The following is a 19,720-nucleotide window of genomic DNA, read 5'->3' on the forward strand; positions in this document are numbered from 1 at the left end:
GACAGGTTTCCCCGTTTTGGGTTATTGTTTGGAGCTCATTTTCTAACGAAACACATCACAACGTTCCTCTTAGGAACTATCGTCATAAAATTGGGTAATTACGTTAACGTTTGTTTTATACTGTAAGTAAATAAATGCACGCCTCTTCACAGGTAGATGATTTAAAGCTTTGGGGATGTGTCTGGCTGCCCTTTCCCTGAAACTTCTTCCTTTACTGAGAAACTTATCTGTAGATTGCTGATAAAACACAAAGGCATACAATTATAATGCTACAGTAAAACTTTCCTTTTTTCCACATTTGTGATGTGGGGATTTTTTTCACTTCATTCATTTTTTTGTCACTGCCACTATCTCCATATCACCAATAAAATCCCCCCAACTGGTCTGACTTCGTTTCTGTATGTGTTCCATTACCTTCAGTGGATGATGTCATCTCTTCCAGCAGAGAATAACAGTAGGCTTTAATTTGAGTTCTCCTGCCACCCAGTGGTGACAGGAGTAACATTCAGTACCTAGGAACAAAGAGGAGCTGCCTGAGCCGAGCAGACAGCAAAGAGGGGGTGAAATGAATATTTTGATTCCATGAGATGGAATTTGCTATGCTATGAAATATCCACAGGATGGTGCCATAATCATCAGCATGGGGTGCGCTCAGTCCAGGAAAAATGCACTTGGTTCTTACAGACTATTGTATCTCCTTTATCTTTTAGCTTACTATAGGAAATAAACGTATTTGAAACATTTAAACATGCTGACGTGTTTAAATGTGTTCCACTACAGCACAGTGGAAATCAAATGTAACTTTACATTCACAGCAACTCAAAAATTACATTTGGAAAATATCAACAGCAACATTTTTAAAATCAATCCACAGAATATTTTGGCAAGATTATAGTTTAAAAAAAAAAAAAAACCCAAAACCCTTCTAATTAGTTTTTATTTCTACTTTGATTTTTTTATTTTAAACTAAGTTTAGTTTCTGTTAGTTACCAGAGTTTTGCTCATTTCAGTTTTTATTGTTTGGAAATGTTTTTCTTTGTTTCGGTTTTGCTTTTTTAATTTTTATACTAGGGGTGGTATTTGTCAGGGGAAATTTTTTGTTTCAGTGTTACAGCGCAAAACAAAATACTTTGTGAAAGCAGTTCCATTTTACTATTTAGTTACTGTTTTTAGTACATAATATTGTTCAGTCTTTAATTTCTATTATCAAACGCACTTTTTAACACCTACTTGTAGCTGTTTTTTTTTTTTAAACTTCAGTTTTAGTGACCCCAAGACGTGGTTTTATTTAAAGCACACAATTTTCTTAAAAATTAGTTTTTTAAGATCCATTTGTTGGATTGCAAGAATTACTTAGAACAATCATAGCAACTTCCATTGGTGAAAACAAGCTCTTCAGATGAGTTGCCTGCTACATTTCTTTTTAAATTTTGACTGTTTTTCCTTTTTACTAAGCTACAGTAGAAACCCATTGTCCTTATACAGAGCCCGCACTGACATCCACAGAGAAGTCATCATTTCGTCAGGCTCCCAGCAAGCAAACAGCTCTGTGGTAGTAAAATGATTAATCAGCCACTTTGTTAACAGATAGAAAATAGAAGGTGTTTGGTAAAGGTTTGGTGAAAGTTTATGGTAACTGCATGAACATACTGGCAGTGGCCAGTGCTGCCCTTTAGCGCCTAATAGATGTGCCTATGGTATAAATTTGAAAATCCTAGGTAACATCACTCCATTTATTGTATTCACAAGATTTTCAGGGGGCTTGACCTCTGACCTTGATTTCCAGGTCATGGGATTCACACTTGAATGCCCGCTTGCCCAGCCTTTCACAGCTGAGGGGTAAAAACCCACAGCATACAGCATACCTACTTTTTTTTTTTTTTTATACGCGATAAAACACCTCTCACCAACAAGTAAACTCGGTATAAACTAAAAAAAATTAAATGTTTTTAAAGAGATTGAGATGGGCAAGATGTCAGAGTTGATAATGTCCCATGAAATATTTGGGAAACAGAAGCTTGACTTACCTCATAGCAGCTAATTAATGTTACTGACATTGTTTCAAAGAAAGAACCATTCTTGCTGAGCCTCTTACATATCATAAATAAAAATGTATCCCCTATAAATTAAACTTAACTCCATTGTATTTTGTTTGGATCACTATTTTTTTTGTAATTTTGGCATCTTGCACCTCTTTCAGGATCTCACTGATTTTAATTAATTTCCATACATCAACAGGATTTATTAAACTTAAATAACTGAAATTAAAATAAATAAAAAACAAGACACACTTTCAAAAGTTTTAATAGAAATCTGTAAAAATGAGAAGTTTAATGGTAAACATGAAAATGACAGTGATTGTATTATGTAGAAAAAGCAACAACACAACAATACATGTATCTATTTATGAAAGAAAACTGTACCGTAGCTACCGTGTACGTGAAACAGGTCTCCACTGGATATCAAATCATTTGTCAGTGCACTCGAAAAGGATCTGAAACTTCTTTTCCTGGAGATTTCAGAAAAGGAGCTAATCATGAGCTTGCTTCTTTAAAAACAAAATGAACAACAATAACAACAAAAATCAGACTAATAATAATAATTATTATAATAATGACAATAATAATAATCACAGCTTTTAAGAATGACATATTAAACCACAATCTTGACATAAAATTGCACTTCAAAATACTGGTTGGGTGAATAAATATTTGCGATACCTTTTTATATCCATTTTGGTAATACAGTACATAAACACAGCAATAGTATATTAGCTGTCAACAGGGTTAATAGGGAAACTGATTTAAACTTTGTCTATTTTCATTCCAGCTGCTTTTGCATATAGTACAGAATTTGCATATTAGCACAGAAATAAATAAACACCAATGACATCAAAGAAGGGTAAAAAAGATTTACAAAACATACTGCATATCTAACATAGTGTCCATATATATTAATAATATAATTACATAACAGCGTCATTCAGAAGCGGTGCTCAAGTGCTTTTGCGTTTTGTCGTCAGACTCAAAACAAGCGTGTGGTGATTTCTGGCCACAGGCTGGTCTTAGTCTTTTTGCACTGTCCCTTCAGACTCTGCCTCCTATCAGAGTTGTGTCTGGGAGGAAGGAGCCTTTTTTTGGCCTTGAGAGTTCTCAGGGTAAACACATCTTTCTCTAACAGGTGCATCTGCGCTCACCTCCAGGTGTCTCGTCTCTGTTCTGGGACTCGACGGCTGCTGGATGGTGAAGGATCCTTGATTCTTTTTGTTGGGTACGACACCTGCAGGCATTTGTCCTGTCGCCTCAGGGTTGGGCAGGCTGGCTTGGCTGCTCAGCGGCATCTCTTTAAGAACGTCCTGGCGATGTGGCAGAGCGAGCCTTCCCTTTGGAGCCTCGCTCAGTCTCATGGATGCCCCTGAGGTGTTAGCAGTGGTGCTGCTCAGGAAGCTGTACATTTGCAGGGGGGACCTGGGCGGAATCATGTGAATCCCCCCAATTGGAATCAGCATGTTTGGGGCTCTGCTTGGCTGCTGCGAGTGCAGAGGAAGGTGACTCAGGAGGTTGTGGGCTCCACGAGGACGCATGGAATGCGAGGGGATGTGGGTCAGACCAACCTCATCTACACACTACAACAAAAACAAACTGAAATTTCAGTGGTTCTGCTGGTGGTAAATTCACCTACAGTGAACAGTTAAGAGCAGACATAATGCCAGTTGGCTGGGCTTAAAGGTACACTAAGTACAGTCTTAATGATCTGTCGATGATGTAAATCAATAGCAATGAAACAATGATAACCTTAGCTCTGATGCTGAGAAAGTTTTAAAAGCTGAGTTCTGCAGAGGTGCTCTGAGTTAGTTATCAACAATACAGACAATTTTAAAAGTCAATCAAAAATAGGCAAGAATATTAAACATTCAATTTCTTTTAAATGTCAAATTAGCTGGTGGCTGTGCATCTGGGAGTCAGGGATATAAGTCAACTTAAACCCACCACAAGCTTTTGCTATTTGCTGGTGTTGCGGTGCGTTTGACCTCTCATGGCCACCGTGTGCAAGTCTCCCTTTGAAAAAGCTGGGGCAAGGGCAATTTTACCACTACTTTCTCAGTGTTTAGAAACTGTTGCTGTCTCAGTTCATTTTCTGTATTTTGACAAGATATCTTTTTTAAAAAGCTATAAAAATATCTCAGTTTCATTTTGATATGGCCATCTATAGGATATAGGGTTGAAATTACAATTAAATGATTTGCAAATCACACAAATAGTAGCTCTGCTCTAAAGTGGAATAATAAATAATGAAAAGAATCATGGAAGACTGAATATCGCCGCTGTCAGAGAGTGAAAGGGTTTGTGCATCCCGTGGCCTATGTTGTGGGGGGGCTTTTGCCCCCTGTTAGGGTCTCCCATGGCAAATTTGTCCTGAGGAACCAGACAGAGTGATTAAAAAACCCCTATGAGCTGAAGATCCAGGGAACAGTTGACCCTGCGTGGGATAGGGTTACCAGGTCCCTGTACTGAAAAAGGGACCTTGGCCCACCCTCCTGTAGGCCCAGAATGCAGGAGGCGCCGTAGGGGTTGGGTACAGTGTGTGCTGGGCAGCAGCCATGGGCGGTGACCCTGGTGGACCGATCCACGGCTGCCGAGACTAGAGACTGAGACATAGAACATAATTTCTCTGGTGGGGAAGGAGCCTGAACGTGAGACTCAACGTGAGGTTGAGTCTGTGCATTGAGTCGGACTCAGCTTAATGTACAGCTTGGGCTCTTGAACCAGTCTCCTGGAGAAGGGTTGTACTATGTCTCAGTCTGGAGTTGCCCTTGGTGAGAGGCTGGGATGGGTATCTAAGTATCCTCTCGGCTTGTTGCCAGTATGGTGGAGTTCTTCCCTGGTGGATGAAAGGGTTTGTTCCCTGGGTCGGGGAACGGGTCCTCACTGTCATCTACGTCTATTCACTGAACGACAGTTCAGAGTACCTGGCCTTCCTGGAGTCCCTGACTTCTTGAGGGTGCTCCACCTGGGGACTTTCTCGTCTTACTGGGAACGCTCATGTGGGAAACAACAGTGAGACCCGGAAGCGCGAGATTGGGAGGAACAGCCTGCCAGATCTGAACCCGAATGGTGCTCTGTTACCGGACTTCTGCGCAAACCACAGTTCATCCATAACAAACTCCATGTTCCAACATAAGGGTGTCCATGAGTGCAAGTGGCACCAGGACATCGCAGGCTGCAGGTCGATGATTGATTTTGTGATCGCATCATCAGATCTGCGGCCATATGTTCTGGATACTCTGGACTGGAAAATCTATGCCAGGGTGCCTGAAAGGAGAGTTCGCCCCTTAGCTGATTCAGGAGGAACCTGCTGCTTTCATGCCAGTTGTGGAACACTAGACCACCTCTTTAGCCTCCTGAGGATATTCAAGGGTTGGTCCAGTAAGGTTGGCAATAAGTCAGACTCTTTCCCGGTGACCGTTGGACTCCACCAGGGCTGCCCTTTGTCACTGATTCTGTTCCTAATTTTTACGGACAGAATTTCTAGGAATAGTGATGGAAGGCTTCCACTTGTGTGGCCTCAGTATCTCGTCTCTGCTTTTTGCAGATAATGTGGTTCTCTTGGCTTCATCAGGTGGTGGCCTCCAGCTCGCACTGGAGTGGATCACAGCCAAATGTGAAGCGGCAGGAATGAGAATCAGCACCTCCAAGTTTCAGGTTAAGGTCCTCAAGTGAAAAAGGATGGAGTGCCCACTCCGGATCAGGGAATGCCTGAAGTGGAGGAGTTTAAGTATCTTGGGGTCTTGTTTATGAGTTAGGGGAGAGAGGAGTGCGAGATCAACAGAAAGGTTGGTGCTGTGGCTGGAGTACGGGGAGAGGGAGGTCTGGACTTCTCTGCTTATGCTGCTGCCCCCGCAACCTGGCCACAGATAAGTGGAAGAAAATAGACGAATGGATGGATGGATATTTTTTTCCTCCTTGTTTGAAATGTCCCATTTTCCAACATGGAAATGTTCTTAGGTAAGTATTATATCCAGCTGAACACACAGCTTACGAAACATTACTCTTAGACTTTTTCAAGTGCAGTTGAAGTCTACTTGAAGCGTGCAAGCACAAGTGCTGTACTGTTGTGTAGTGTCTCCTTGTCAGTGTGGTCATTAAAAAAAACCATTTACAGGTACGGTAGGTACAATCCAACTGTTACGACCCGGCTCAAAAGCCGCAACATAAAAAAAGGAGACGAATAGCAGAGTGTAGGTGAGAAGAGGTTTTAACTTAAAATTGAATACCAGGTTGGTTAAAATGGCTGGTGCCACCCAGGCAAAGACAAGTGAGCTCTCTGGAAGCTTGCCTCAGGTGGTTTTATCCACACCTGATTAGGTGTGGCCAATTAGCACCAGCTGAACACATTAAGATGATTAGGGGCTGCAGAGGGACGTAACACCAACAGACGAGCTACTGTAGCTCAAACTGCTGAAAAAGTTGACGCTGGTTCTGATAGAAAAGTGTCAGAACCGAGCATCACAGTTTGTTGTGTATGGGGCTGCATAGACACAGACCAGTCAGGGGGACCATGCTGACCCCTGTCCACCAACAAAAGTGCCAACAATGGGCACATGAGCATCAGAATTGGACCATGGAACAATGGAACAAAGTGTCCTGGTCTGGTGAATCACATTTTCTTTTACATTGCTTTTACCGTGGGAAACACCTGGTAACGAGGATGCACAATGGGAAGAAGGCAAGCCAGTGGGAGTGTGATGCTTTGGGCAATGCTTTGCTGGGAAACCATGGGTCCTGCCATCCATGAGGATGTTACTTTGCACATACCATCTACCTAAGCACTGTTGAAAACCACGTACACGCTTTCATGGAAGCTGCGTTCCCTGATGGCTGTGGCCTCTTTCAGCAGGATATTGCGCCCTGCCACAAAGCAACAGTGCTTCAGGAATGGTTTGAGCAGCACAACAATGACTTTGAGGTGTCGACTTGGCCTCCAAATTCCCCAGATCTCAATCCAATTGAGCATCTCTGGGATGTGCTGGACAAATAAGACCGAATCATGAAGACCACACCTCACAACTTACAGGACTTAAAGGATCCATGCCTCAACAGGTCAGGGCTTTTTTGGCAGCCAAATGGGGACCAACACAATATTAGGCAGGTTTATCATAAAGTTATACCTGATCAGTGTATATGCAAACACAAGAGGTCACTCTGTCGTGAATGTGAAACAGTACCTGCTCCTCTGGGACCTACATTAGCGTGAGGGGCATGTGGTGAAGTTTCACCATGTTTTGTGTATACTTTTTGCTTATCAGTTTTTAATTAGGGTGAGCCGAGATATTCACCCACGCTATTTTTGTTGTTGACATGTGGTTCCAATTTTCAGAATTTAGTGATTGGCCTGCTTTTCCTTTTTTCCCCTGGTTACCCAGGGAAAACATGTGTCTATTTGGGAGCTCTCCTGCATTATTTTAGGGCTAGGAGCTGCATGGTTGCTTTGTCTGATATAAAACAAGAGAGCTGCCTTTCCAATAAATGTGACTTTAAAATAACCTCATATGTACCAGCCTATCTATATTTATTCTAAATGTTGACTTGCTGGGATTTAACTGAACCACACAAGATTGGCTTTGTGAGCTGGAACCTGATTTATTTAAAAACTTTAGGCTAAACTAATAGAGTTGGATCAAGTCACAGGTGAGTGATGCGGTTTGAAGAAAAGCCACCTTTTGGCCAGTGGTAATTATACACGCAGCAAAATTCTGACTTAAGTATACAACAACGAAAAAATTAAATCGTTATGAAGAACACTCAAAAAATGCTGTAAACAAATGTTTTGAAGTCACTCACCAGTCTTGCCGTAGATGCTTGTTCCCTTGGATGAATATGGGCTTGACAGTGAGCAGAGGTGTCAGCCAGGGAGCCCAGAAACCCATAGGAATGCGACCCCTGAGACTGCACAATTATAGGAGAGAGGCCTCTAACAGGGGAGATTGGTCTCTGTGAGGCGGTGGAGACATGACAACTGGATGGGGAGAGGGATGAAGGAGGAGCAGGGGACTGGCAAGGCCTGGGTGATGGGTTGCGAGGTGGAGAAAGCTCGATTTGTGGAGTCAGGATCTGACTACTTGGAGAATGAGGACCTCCAGAGGATGCTAACGTTGAAGCGTCGAGGCGTCTGCGGGCATACAACGCCCTTCTGGCACTGGCTGAGCTTTTCTGGGTGGAATCCCTGGAGGTAATCGGAAAGGATGAGCTGCCTTCAGACTCCCCCAGCTGATGTGCTGGATGAACTTTCTCTCTGTTAGTGTCAGAGCCTTCAGCCGCTGTAGACCAGCTGTCTTTGTTATGCCCGTCATACTTGTCCTTTGTGTTTTGATCCTCTTGATCTCCACTTTTCCCAGCATCAGAATACTGATGACCTTTTTGTTGATTTGGCTGACATGATGAGATTTTGCAGACTTCAAGGACAGAAAAAAAGGTTTATTTTAAATTAATTTTATATTTAACTTTTTCCAAATTTTTATTACATTAGTAAGGCAAAACATCAAGAACTTTATTTAGATTATTTAAAATTTGACATGTAGATGTCAACATGTAGAGAGTTTAAGAAAGCGTAGGTATTTCAATTTCATACGAAACTTTACATTCATTCAAGACTTCAAAGGCTGCAATGCATTTTCTGAGTAACATGTAAAACAGTTACTATTACTTAACTCTTACTATTAACAGTAACTTATTACTCACTCATCACACACACGCTTAACTCTGAGTGAAAAATAGTCGATTGAACTTATTCTGATCAGCTTTTCTAGAACTGAAAACTCAGTCTTGCAGATCTTAATAAACTCAGTTTCATTTATCTAAATAACTCAATGCCACCTTTCCCTCATCTGCTACGATACTTGTTCTAATTAAGCCCTCCGCCTATTCTCCCAACAGGGAGAAACCCAAAGCCTGGGAAATTCTGAGAGAAACTAGCATGAACATAAATGACTCAAATGCAGTAGAAACTTTCATTTTAGGATTTTTCTATTCATTTTTATCGCATTCTGCATCTTGAAGGAATTTGTCGAGCGGGTCACTATGTTAATAACAGGCGAAATGCTGGCCTGGCCTCTTGTTCCATGTTCCATTTATCTAAAGAGGTTTGACATTTGATAAAATGTGTACATAATAAGGAGTTAGAAGCAGACATTTAACACAGTAAGAATAGTGCTAATAATGCTAATGTGGTAAGCATAGGACAAAAAAGAAGAGAAAAAGGAGCACAGGGCATGTAATTTACCAAGCAATTACTGCATTTATTCAAAAAAAATAATACTCACTGAAATATGTCACTGTCAGTTTAGTAGCATAAAACAAGTTGTACCTTCATGTGTGTTCCCTGGATAACAGCAGGTTTCCTTTGCATGTCCCTTAGATATCAGGTGTTCAGTAAGACTCCCTGGAAATAAAAAAGAGCCGCTCACTGTTGATGCACAGAGAACACATACAAGAAACTTAAAATGAAAAAACATTTTATTGCCTGCCCTTACCTGTAGCTTTGAATGCGGTTTCACAGAAACTGCAGTTAAATGATGGTGATTCCTTGGTGATTACTGTAGTATCTTCACACTGGCACTTTTCTCCAACTCCACCACGTGCGTCATCATACCTCTTATTTGACCTGCAAATGTAAAGAGAGAGAAAGTGGTTTCAGTCTGGTACTCAGGGTGTTTCCTTGTCAGTCAGCTCAGGATGATAGCAGCAATCAATATGAGTGTAACAGGAGCTGACAGCCAGGCTGGGGGCCCTTCAGCACCTGTTAGTGACTGCATTTATCCAATGTAAGTGTAATGTCTGGTGCTGGCCTTTACAACATGGGAATTTCAAACTGTGGCGGCTGGGCTCGGGGTCCACACCGCTTCACTTAGACTCCTTCAGTGAGGCACCTACTTCAGCTTCAACAGAGAAGCTTTCATAAGCCAAAAACCAGACCCCTCTGCCTCCCAGTGCCTTTAAGCCCCCTTCACAGCTAACACAACCACCAAGCCCAAACAAGAGGGAGCCTTCGATGCGGCTTCAGGTCCAGAGGTTTGCTGAAAGCGCAGCCAATAAAAACAGGCACAAGAGGGAGGGAAACCCTCGCCCAAACCAGCAGCTGCTCCAAAATAAATGTGAAAAAACACTGAAAATAAAAACACATTCCTATGACAAACAATGGTTCTGGTTATAATTGGCTGTTTTTCTCTTCTATTTTCACCACAGGCTGTGTGGCTGGATAAACTCAGCAGGTATCATAAATGGTTGCTTTTATAGTGTCGGAAAACTTCCAAGTTAATGAAAGAGAAACACTTTGCCTTCGTGCCTCTATACTGTACTCGGCAGGTATAAATTTCATGTAACACCCGTTCCCACTCAAGATTTGAGTCTAGAGCCCTTGGCTTTCCCCACTTCAAAAAAAAAGAAAGGAAAAAATGGCAACATCCCACTAGCTTGCTGCCTCCGTTGTGTCTTTATGTTCCTCAGACAGACAGAGCAGACGGAGAAAGCAGAAAGCGGGCGGGCGTGAGGATGACTCACTCTTTTTAGGAAGGCTGCGATGAGCGTCAACATGAGTCACAACAGGGATTTGTTCGCAGACACACTCCTGAACCAAAAAAGAGACACAGATGGCACCTCTCTGCACTCCCCTTATCACATCACAGCAGTGTTTATTTCTGATAGGTATCAAAATTACTGAGCATGTCTGGCTTAACCTCCCTGCAAATGAATCTGAGGAGATGAGTGTGTGCTACATAAGAATAGTAGAACGGACTGTGCCTACTTACATCTTTTCAAATGATATGTTAGTTTCAGGATGAGTGTTAGCCATTGCTCATCTTGTTTTCTTTTTAACATGAACAGTGACTCCTGCAAATTTGGGTAAATCGGAGGTAGTTCCTCCACTGATTTGCTAGGATCGGGGCACTTTGAGGTGTTTTACTGTCTTTGTGGCAATCCTGTCAAAGGATAACACTGTGTTCACATCACAGCTTATTATTCAGTTTTAAGTAATTACTGTGTGTAGTTCATATCTGTTAAAAATCATTAAGCACAGCTATTTTTACTATGGTTACTTGCATTTAAATGATTCTTTAATATACTGTGTTTCACACTGATTTAGAACAGTATTTAAAATGAAGGTTGGAAGATTGATTAAATGCCCTGACAGCTAATCAAATGTGTCTTCCTGCCATGAGTAAGATGCACGTCAGTCAAGTGGCAAACATTAAGTTACAGTTTAAGAAATAAGAAGCTCATTCAACCAAATAGCCTGACCAACCTCTGCTAGGTCTGGCAGGCCAAGTCTGGGCTACAAGGTTCTTCTGGGGTCTAAGTCAGCGGTCCCCAACCCCCGGGCCACGGACTGCTACCGGTCCGCGAGAGTTGAGGCTCAGGTGTGAAATTTATGGTTTTCAGGGTTTTTATTGTTATTTTTTTATCGTTAACTCTGTTTCCCTGCACTGTAAAATGTAATTCTAGATGTTTGTTATTTCAACATATTATTCTATATCAGTTTGACGATAGATGACTGAAGTTGTTGTTATAACATAGAATTACAAGTTAAAAACGTCCCAATTACACCAAAAAAAGCTAACTTGAAAACTCATGTCCAGCTAAATCAGCAACTTATGTGAACTTGACAATGTGGGTAAGTTGAGCACAGCAGGATTCAAAACTGCCTCACGTGACTGCTACCGAGGTGCATCATGGGGAATTGGCGGTTAACGACATGCTCACTTTACTTGGACGTTTTCTAATCGTCTTCTTTGGAATATGCTTTCAAGGTGAGTAACATTGGTTATAACTATAAGGAAAGAGAGCTACAAAAGTTGGAACATGTTTTGAATCTATGGCATGATGTGTGTTTTTCTCTTTTACCGAAATGTTTGCTTTAGCTAATGTAACTTTAGCCGACAAGGTCCAGCTTGTGTGTCATGACCAAACTTGACCTAATAAACTGACATATGGCCTTTTTTATGGGTTTAATGTGGCACTGACCAAATCACAAGTATTGTGCCGCTAGCTTTAAGGTTGTGCACTCAACCACTGTTGCGATATTAGCAAGCTAACTCAGCTAATTAATAAAGCTTATTTCATATTGTCTCTGTACTTGTAAATTTCTTTCAAGTTCACAGGCTGTTGTATTTTGGTGGAAGTTCATTTTGGCAATATTTCCAATAACTGGCTGGGTTCAAAAAGAACTTTTTGGCAGGACTCCGATGCTTGTTGTCATCTGTTTACTCCTATGTAATCACTTAAGTTGTTATTAACTGCTGCATGCTAAGCTGCAAGAGTGCACTGAGGACTGAGACAAAATATGGTCTACAAACCAGCATTATATTAGTTTTTATCAGATAGTCCTCCAGTGTGTTTATTTTTTGCTTTAATTATATTGTGCAGTTATTTGTTACCCTGAAATGCTTTATGCTTAACAACAGTTCACTATTTTGACTTATTTTTGAACTCTTGTGATCAGTATGACTAGATTGTGTGAGTTTCCATACTAAAAGAGCTGTAGTGATAAAATAATTGGCATCAGAGACACTGATTTTTGGCATGGTATACTGCAGAAGTTTTTTTTTTTTTTGCATAATTTACCTTTTAATTGAACTGCATTCTCTGTATTGTAACAAAACTAACATTGTTTATATGTCAGAAAATTAGCAAACATGAATAAATGGCGAAAACAATATAATTATAACATATATTTTTATTTTACTTATTTTAGGTCTGTGAAGCCAAACTTGATGCTGGGGATTTATTTTTGTCAGTGGAGTCAAATGGTAAGTTACAATTTGTGCATTTTGTCATACTGGAAACACCACAGATTATATTGTAACTTAATAGCTCTGTAGAACAAATGATATAAAGATTGTAGTGTCAGGGTACTTCTTAAGAAGTAATATGGCACTATTGATGATCACATGCAGGTGGCATAAACTAAATATTCAGACGTGTTACCAACAAATGATTCATTAACAAAAGCAATGGAGCAGACTGTTTAGGTTCTTGTGGTTGTAATAACATCCATAACTGCAAGTTTGTCATTAATTTATTTTCACAGGTCTAGATGATCACATCTGACTTTGTCATTTAAATGAGGTGGACTTGCAAACTTTGCACTCTTTTGGGTAAATTGCTGTCCACTACATATACACAGAATCTGCACAGTATTTCAGATCTAAAAAGGGAGTATGTAATGGACTTGCTGGCTTTAATGTAAAAAGCCTGTTGTGTAACTTTAATGAGGCAGTTGGACTAAAACAGTATTGCTCATCAAGGTAAACATCTGAGGAATAAGGAAACTGTTACTTGTCCTTTTACTCAGTGTTCTTTTAATCGCACGTTTACTAAAGTTTTACATCACATAAGTCATTTTCACAATCATTCTACTTTAAAAGATTTCAGGACAGAGCTTATTGTTCTCTGAACTTCCTTGTTTGCTGAACGGCAGGTAAAGTGCATCTTTTTGTTTGTTTGCTTTTGTGTGTTTGTGTTTTCTCTAATGGGCCTCAGATGACTGTTTGCTTAAATTTGGGTCTCAAAGAATCTTTTTTTAATTCTGCCTGTACTCTCCACCCCTCTTCTTCTATTGCTCAGGTTGAAGCAGAATTTGCCCGTCTTACATCTGTTGACCTGAAAGGGTTCCTTTTTGCTGTGCTTGACCATTATGGAGAGGTTCGTGGAGCTGTACAAAATCAAGAGCGGCATAGGAGGGCTAACTAGGCTCATAAGATGCTTCGGAGATGATGTAAGTGTTCAACTGCGAAATCTAATCCTTTGTTTAAGTTTTAGGTTATCCAGTTCAACTGATGAACTCATTGAAAGAAAGCTGATAAGTAAAGTCTGTCATCATATTTCACAACTGGACATTTAGTGTGGTAACTTTTACAGAATCTGTGTATATTGGTGGTAGGTTGGATATCATATTCTACTTGAATGTCCTGATAAGCCTGATTCAAAATCTCCAATGATAATCATATATTGATGGAATTATGTATCAAAAAGCTGTGAATTTGGAGCTGTCTACATGCTTCATAAACACTGTTTAAAAAGTGTTTTTGTTTTCTTTTTGACTTCTTTGACCAGAGCCCTACACAAAGGAAGAGGACAGAGGACCTCATTTTCTAAAGGAAGATCCCTCACACACTTTCAAGACTGTGAAGGTTAGCATTGTTTCTTTTAGTAAATTTAATAATGACAGCACCACAGTGGATTTTAAATTAAAAAGTACATGTGTACTTTTTCCTCACCAAATGTATTATTACAAGATCTTTGACACTGGAGTTGGTCTGGGTTTCAGAGAAACTAACTGGCAAGCTAGCATTGATATTATTAGTGTCTTGTGTTTATTCATGTCTTCACCAGGGTCTTTGACATTTCGCTGCTGTACTGTTCACTTCAGCTTTACGTTTGATTTCTCACATTGTATATTGTAATGGCAGAGATATTAGGATATTTAAGGGGCTGCAGTGGCTGCTACAGCTGTGGGGGGCAATACTTTGGTGAAATGTCCTGGACCCTGGAAAAGAGACTGTGTAGACTGGGTAAGCAATTAAAGGTTACTGGCCCAGAGTCATTGGGCAGCTGGGTAAAGGTGGATGTTGATATTCAGTGCCAATTATGCAACCTGTTCAGCCATGTCTATATGCTCTTTTTTCATGCTGTTAATATAGGTGGAAAAAATAAACTTTAATCAATAAACTGATTAAAGAAACATTGTCTATGGAGCCACAATCTGATCCTGTAGTGTAGCTGCAGTTTGCACATTTCATGTATTCTCAGCCAGATTTGGTTTAGAGCACAGCCAATATTTAGCATAAGTAGATTTAAATTCACACACTGGTGATGGCAAGCTACATTGTAGCCACAGCCACCCTGGGGCGCACTGACAGAGGCGAGGCTACCGGACACTGGCACCACCGGGCCCTCTGACCACCACCAGTAGGCAACAGGTGAAGTGTCTTGCCCAAGGACACAACGACTGAAACTGTCGGAGCTGGGGCTCGAACCGGCAACCTTCCAATTATAAGACGAACTGTCAACTCTTCAGCCACGATTCAGTCATCCACCCATGTGTGTGAATGACTGAATGTGTAAAGCACTTTGGAGTCCTTAGGGGACTAGTAAAGCACTATACAAATACAGGCCATTTACCATTTAAATTGAAAATTTTGTTTGAATTCTGCAATTGAAGACATGCTCAGTTATTTATGAACATGGTCTTTGTTTAAAGCAAGAAATGGATTTGTAACATGGGGGTGCATATCTCATTCTGAAAAAACCTTTAACAACTGATAAGTGTTACCCAAAGCCAATCACCATCATCCAAAGCATCAGTATGGCTCTTCTTTGGAAAGACATGAATTGTTAAGCACAAGGGATATTGTGTAATTGTAATTGTGTAATTTTTTTTTTTTTTTTTTTTGTCTTTGAACCCTTTTATAGCCGACAGGTATTGAAGACACGTTTTCTAAGAGGATGAAAGTTGGCATTGCGATGGTGAAAGAAGAAGACATCATCGATGTGTTGGTTGTCCTTGAGGCAGTAGTAATCCTGTCTAATCTGAGCGATGTCTCAAGTGCCATTTCCATGCTGATGGGCCTTCTTTTTGCCCTCAACATAGACTATCCAAAGGAACTTAAGGACATCTTTGAAGTCATTCAGAACATCCTAATGAACATTGGTGGAAGGCAGTGCATCTCACTACTGCATGGTCTAAGAAACAGACTCTTGGAGAAAGCCATGCAGAACTGTAATTGTATGATCCTTAGTGTTAAGGACAGTTTTTATTTTACTGTTTGTTTTTTTATTCTTGCAAGTTCTCATTCTCACTTTTGTATGTCACTAAATGACTACACTTTACATTCCAGATTAGACAATTACTCATTTGTTCATGGTTTAAGAAACTTATGTGAACAACAATATAATGGTGGACTCTGCAGATGCTTATCTCATGCAAGTCAGTAGTTTTTCCTTTGTTTTGCAATTGAGCAGACTCAAACTGATGTTTCTGAAATATTCATATTATCAAATGTTTCAGAAGCATGCACTCATTTTCAGAGATATTGGTTCTGTGGAATTTGTTGCAATTGTAAACGAAGACAAATACAAGAGTTTGATGTCTTACTTGTTATAAACTGATCTTTACTGTCACTTATCAAAGGTTTTGTACTATTTTAATATTTCAAGTTTTATGCTAACAGGTGTGACTGAGCACAATGAAGTTTAAAAATTTTGTAAATGTAAAGAATAACTTTTCTAAAATAGCAAGTGTCCCGTTGATACATTACATTAATGCAGACTTTATGTTGTTACTTCACAAGAATCACTACTGCTCCTAGAGTATTGGTCAGAATTTCATCTTCACCCAAACTGGGCTCAAGACCAAGTTCAAATTTACTGTTTCACAGGGAGCAGCCTTTGAGTTTTGATGGATTGTGAGCCTGATGAGCTACGTCACTGATTTTTCTGTTTCTCAGATGACTAAGATGGCACAATAAATGGTGAATGTTGGGTGCTCATGAGTAATTGTCTTGTCATGTTCTTAAAACAAACTTTCTGTATGAAATGATCAGATAGACTTTAATGGAATCTGTGGGGTTTTATTTTTTTTTCTGTAAACAACAGAAAATTAATTTAAAGGAATGTAGATATTTAAACCTGAGATCTAAGATAAACCTAACAGGTAGTTTTGCTGAAATGGATGTTAGAAAGCCAAAAAAACAAAACAAAACTTAAGATGTTTAATACACATTTTTCTTTACATCCAGTCAATCAACTCTGATAATTAAAATGAAACTGATTTACAAGTTCACTCAGCTACCTTAAGGAGCTCAGTTAATTAATAAACTTAAATCAACTTAGCTAACAGATTATGTTAGTTAAGCTAAAATAGATTCCTAAGTTAAAAGAACTACTAAAGTATTTGAATTAACTAAAAAACCCAAGTCAACTGAACTAGGACAAGAGTTTAAACAATAGATTATTTTAATTTAGCTGAAAGGGTTTTCCCAAGTAAAAATGACAATTAAAGGAGTTGAACTGACTAACAAATCTCAGTCAACTAAACTAAGATGAAAGTTTAGACAACATGTGATTTTTCATTAAGATAACAATTGGTTGTGTTATAAGAACAAACTCTATTTCTTGACTTAACTTAAAATTTTAAGGCAGCCCTTTACCTCATATTTTTAAGTTGAAACAACAAGTTATATTTTACAGTGTGGGTCTTTCCCCATGTGTTATGAATACATCTTCTTTTGGTACCGGTACTGGTTTTATTTTGTTGTATTTATCCGCGACACCGGTCCGTGAAAATACTGTCGGACATAAACTGGTCCGTGGCGCAAAAAAAGGTTGGGGGCTGCTGGTCTAAGTAATAACTGTTGATAAGCCTACCCCCTCATTTTGATGCGTCTCTTTTAGAGTAATCTTAAGAATCATTTCTTTGTTCCATTATTGCCAAGACTTTAAAGAACAATATAAATACACAAAAAAAAAAAAATCATATTCTGATTGTCTAGAGTTAGGGTAAAGGTTAACTTTAATGGTGAGGTCATCACCAATGAGTTAGACCTCACAGGGTTAATCTGCAAGCTGTTTTGAGAAATGATTTTTCAGAATGGCTACAGGGTTGCTACTATCTACTATCCCAATTCCAAAAAAAATACATCAATAAATAATGGAAGCAACATGCCTCAAAAAACAAAACATGTAAAGACACGTATTCAGCTCATTTTAACCAAAATACCCGTTTTGCTCTCCTTCAAAATAGGGTTAGGATTATCACCAATGAGGACTTAAACCTCAGCGGGTTAATAAAACAAAATATAGTCAAGATTTGACTCATCTTAATATTATTATGTTTTTGGGCATGCTTTCTTTACAAAAAAGCATTATACCCATAAACCTACAGGAAACCGTTTCCAAACTAACAGCAAATGAAAACATTTTCAGAGCCTTTGTTTCACGTTTCCTCAGCATATTCCTAGGCCCAAGCTCTTTTTTTTGGTATAGCATTTGTCCATTTTCCATTCTGTCTGTACATCAGGTTTTCTTTAATGACTAATGCCATGTCTGTACACAATGTCCGTGTTACACCAATACACACAGCCAACAATGTACTGCTGCTCTATGTGAATGGCTCTGATGGCTGGTGTAAATGAATCTCTGCAGGAGCAGAGGAAGCTAGGTAGTTTCCTGGCTTCAGGCCTTCAACAGATGGACTCTGTTCGTGCAGACAGCCAACCCTTAGCCTGTCCAACGTAACGGACGACAACAGTTTCCAGAACACAGAACAGAATGTGACACATGCTTTCTGCGCTGTAAGTAATGCGGAGCATTACAATATAAATAAAAACAATGTATCATTATTACCTAACAGTGCTGGATAATCTTACTTGTGTTACAAAAATCCTTAAGAGTTATCTGCACAACATGTGGCTCAAACAAACAACCATGCCTTTTTCCTCCCACACACTAGCGCTACAATCAGCTGATTTTCGTTTTTGTGCAGAGAAGAGGAAAATGGTGACGCTGTCTATAACTTCAGTGGTGGAGATATCGACATTACTTTTAGTTCTGTTGCATAAAAGGGCAAGAGCACGTTGGTAAAGTGAAAAAACTGTAATATTCTGCTAACACAGAGCTCGCAAAGAACCTAGAATTATTCAAAGCTGAGTGCATGCCAACCTCAGACCAGCAGCCAGACCCTGAACTTTAACAGGTAACAAAGGCAGTGATGAGCAGTCAGGCTTGCAGCGTAGTAGCCTCCATTTCTATCTGTGCATGTTTGTAAAGTAGAATCACTGTGATAATTCAGCTTTGCTTTGTGTTTTTAGCTTTGTGTTCATATTGTAAAAAAAGAAAAATCGCAGGTGTGTGTTCTCACTAGGACAAGCCTTTGTGTCAGTATGTAGGACTGTAGCCTGAGGTTTATAGTATTAACTGGTAAATATGAGACAATACCTTGGAGGTCATGACACAGAGTAATGCAACGTGCACATTACGAGTTACAAGTTACTTTCTTTGATAAGTAAATATGTAATGTAGTGCATTACTTTTAAGAAAAGTACTGAGTATTGTGTAACATCACATTCCAGAACCCAACACGGTTAGCTAACATACTGCTGCGATTATCAGGAGATCATACTCACCCTCTCTCAGAGACCCAAACTTCATTTCTGGAGCATGACTGGACCTTTTCCTCCTCTGCCTCGTCCTCCTTCTCTTCCTCCTTCTCCTCCTTTCTGTTTGACTTGTTGTCATCCACTGATGTCTGTCCTTTCTTTGTTCCCTCGTAGTCTCTGTAGCATGACTGCTTTTTGCAGACCTACACTCGAAAGAGACACGGGCAAATTCACCAACTCTGCTCCAGCATGCCCAGGGAGACAAAAATTGGGAATTCTCATTGAACGATGTATTTTATTACATGTGTTAAGACACACGCTTCATTTCAACAGTTTAAATTTTGACCCCGTTAAACGACACTCCCCGTTTTGGATTCTATAACAAAAATGGTAAGGAAAGCTAACCCACTCTTTTCTACGCCTCCTATATGGAGTGTCTCAGTGACTGCTCTACTTCTTATCACCTACCAGTCCTTACATTTTGATCAGTTTTATTTGATTCTTTTCCAAGTTCTGTTAGTAATGATTAGGTCTACAGACAGGTGTAATCAGTGGTCAGTGTTGTAATTA

At 39.8% G+C, this 19,720-nt stretch overlaps 1 protein-coding gene and 1 long non-coding RNA gene across 6 annotated transcripts in view; one reads left to right on the forward strand and one right to left on the reverse strand.

The window, feature by feature from the left end:
- Positions 1-2,320: 2,320 nt before the first annotated feature.
- The window catches only part of hivep3a (HIVEP zinc finger 3a), a 56,283-nt gene continuing 38,883 nt past the window's right edge, over positions 2,321-19,720 (reverse strand). For all 5 annotated transcript variants that reach the window (XM_065471315.1, XM_065471311.1, XM_065471316.1 and 2 more), the window contains 5 exons: positions 19,178-19,353; positions 9,530-9,660; positions 9,364-9,438; positions 7,842-8,452; positions 2,321-3,625 (listed from right to left, as the gene is read on the reverse strand). In XM_065471315.1, coding sequence (XP_065327387.1) covers positions 3,104-3,625; positions 7,842-8,452; positions 9,364-9,438; positions 9,530-9,660; positions 19,178-19,353 — 1,515 coding nt within the window. In that variant the 3' untranslated portion in view covers positions 2,321-3,103. The remainder of the gene's footprint in view (positions 3,626-7,841; positions 8,453-9,363; positions 9,439-9,529; positions 9,661-19,177; positions 19,354-19,720) is intronic.
- LOC135933257 (uncharacterized) lies at positions 13,492-15,720 on the forward strand. Its single transcript, XR_010573709.1, has 3 exons — positions 13,492-13,770; positions 14,109-14,185; positions 15,468-15,720. It is a non-coding gene; the product is annotated as an uncharacterized LOC135933257 (long non-coding RNA).

The sequence above is a fragment of the Pelmatolapia mariae genome, linkage group LG22 (genome assembly GCF_036321145.2).
Source record: "Pelmatolapia mariae isolate MD_Pm_ZW linkage group LG22, Pm_UMD_F_2, whole genome shotgun sequence".
In the NCBI taxonomy this organism is placed as follows: domain Eukaryota; kingdom Metazoa; phylum Chordata; class Actinopteri; order Cichliformes; family Cichlidae; genus Pelmatolapia; species Pelmatolapia mariae.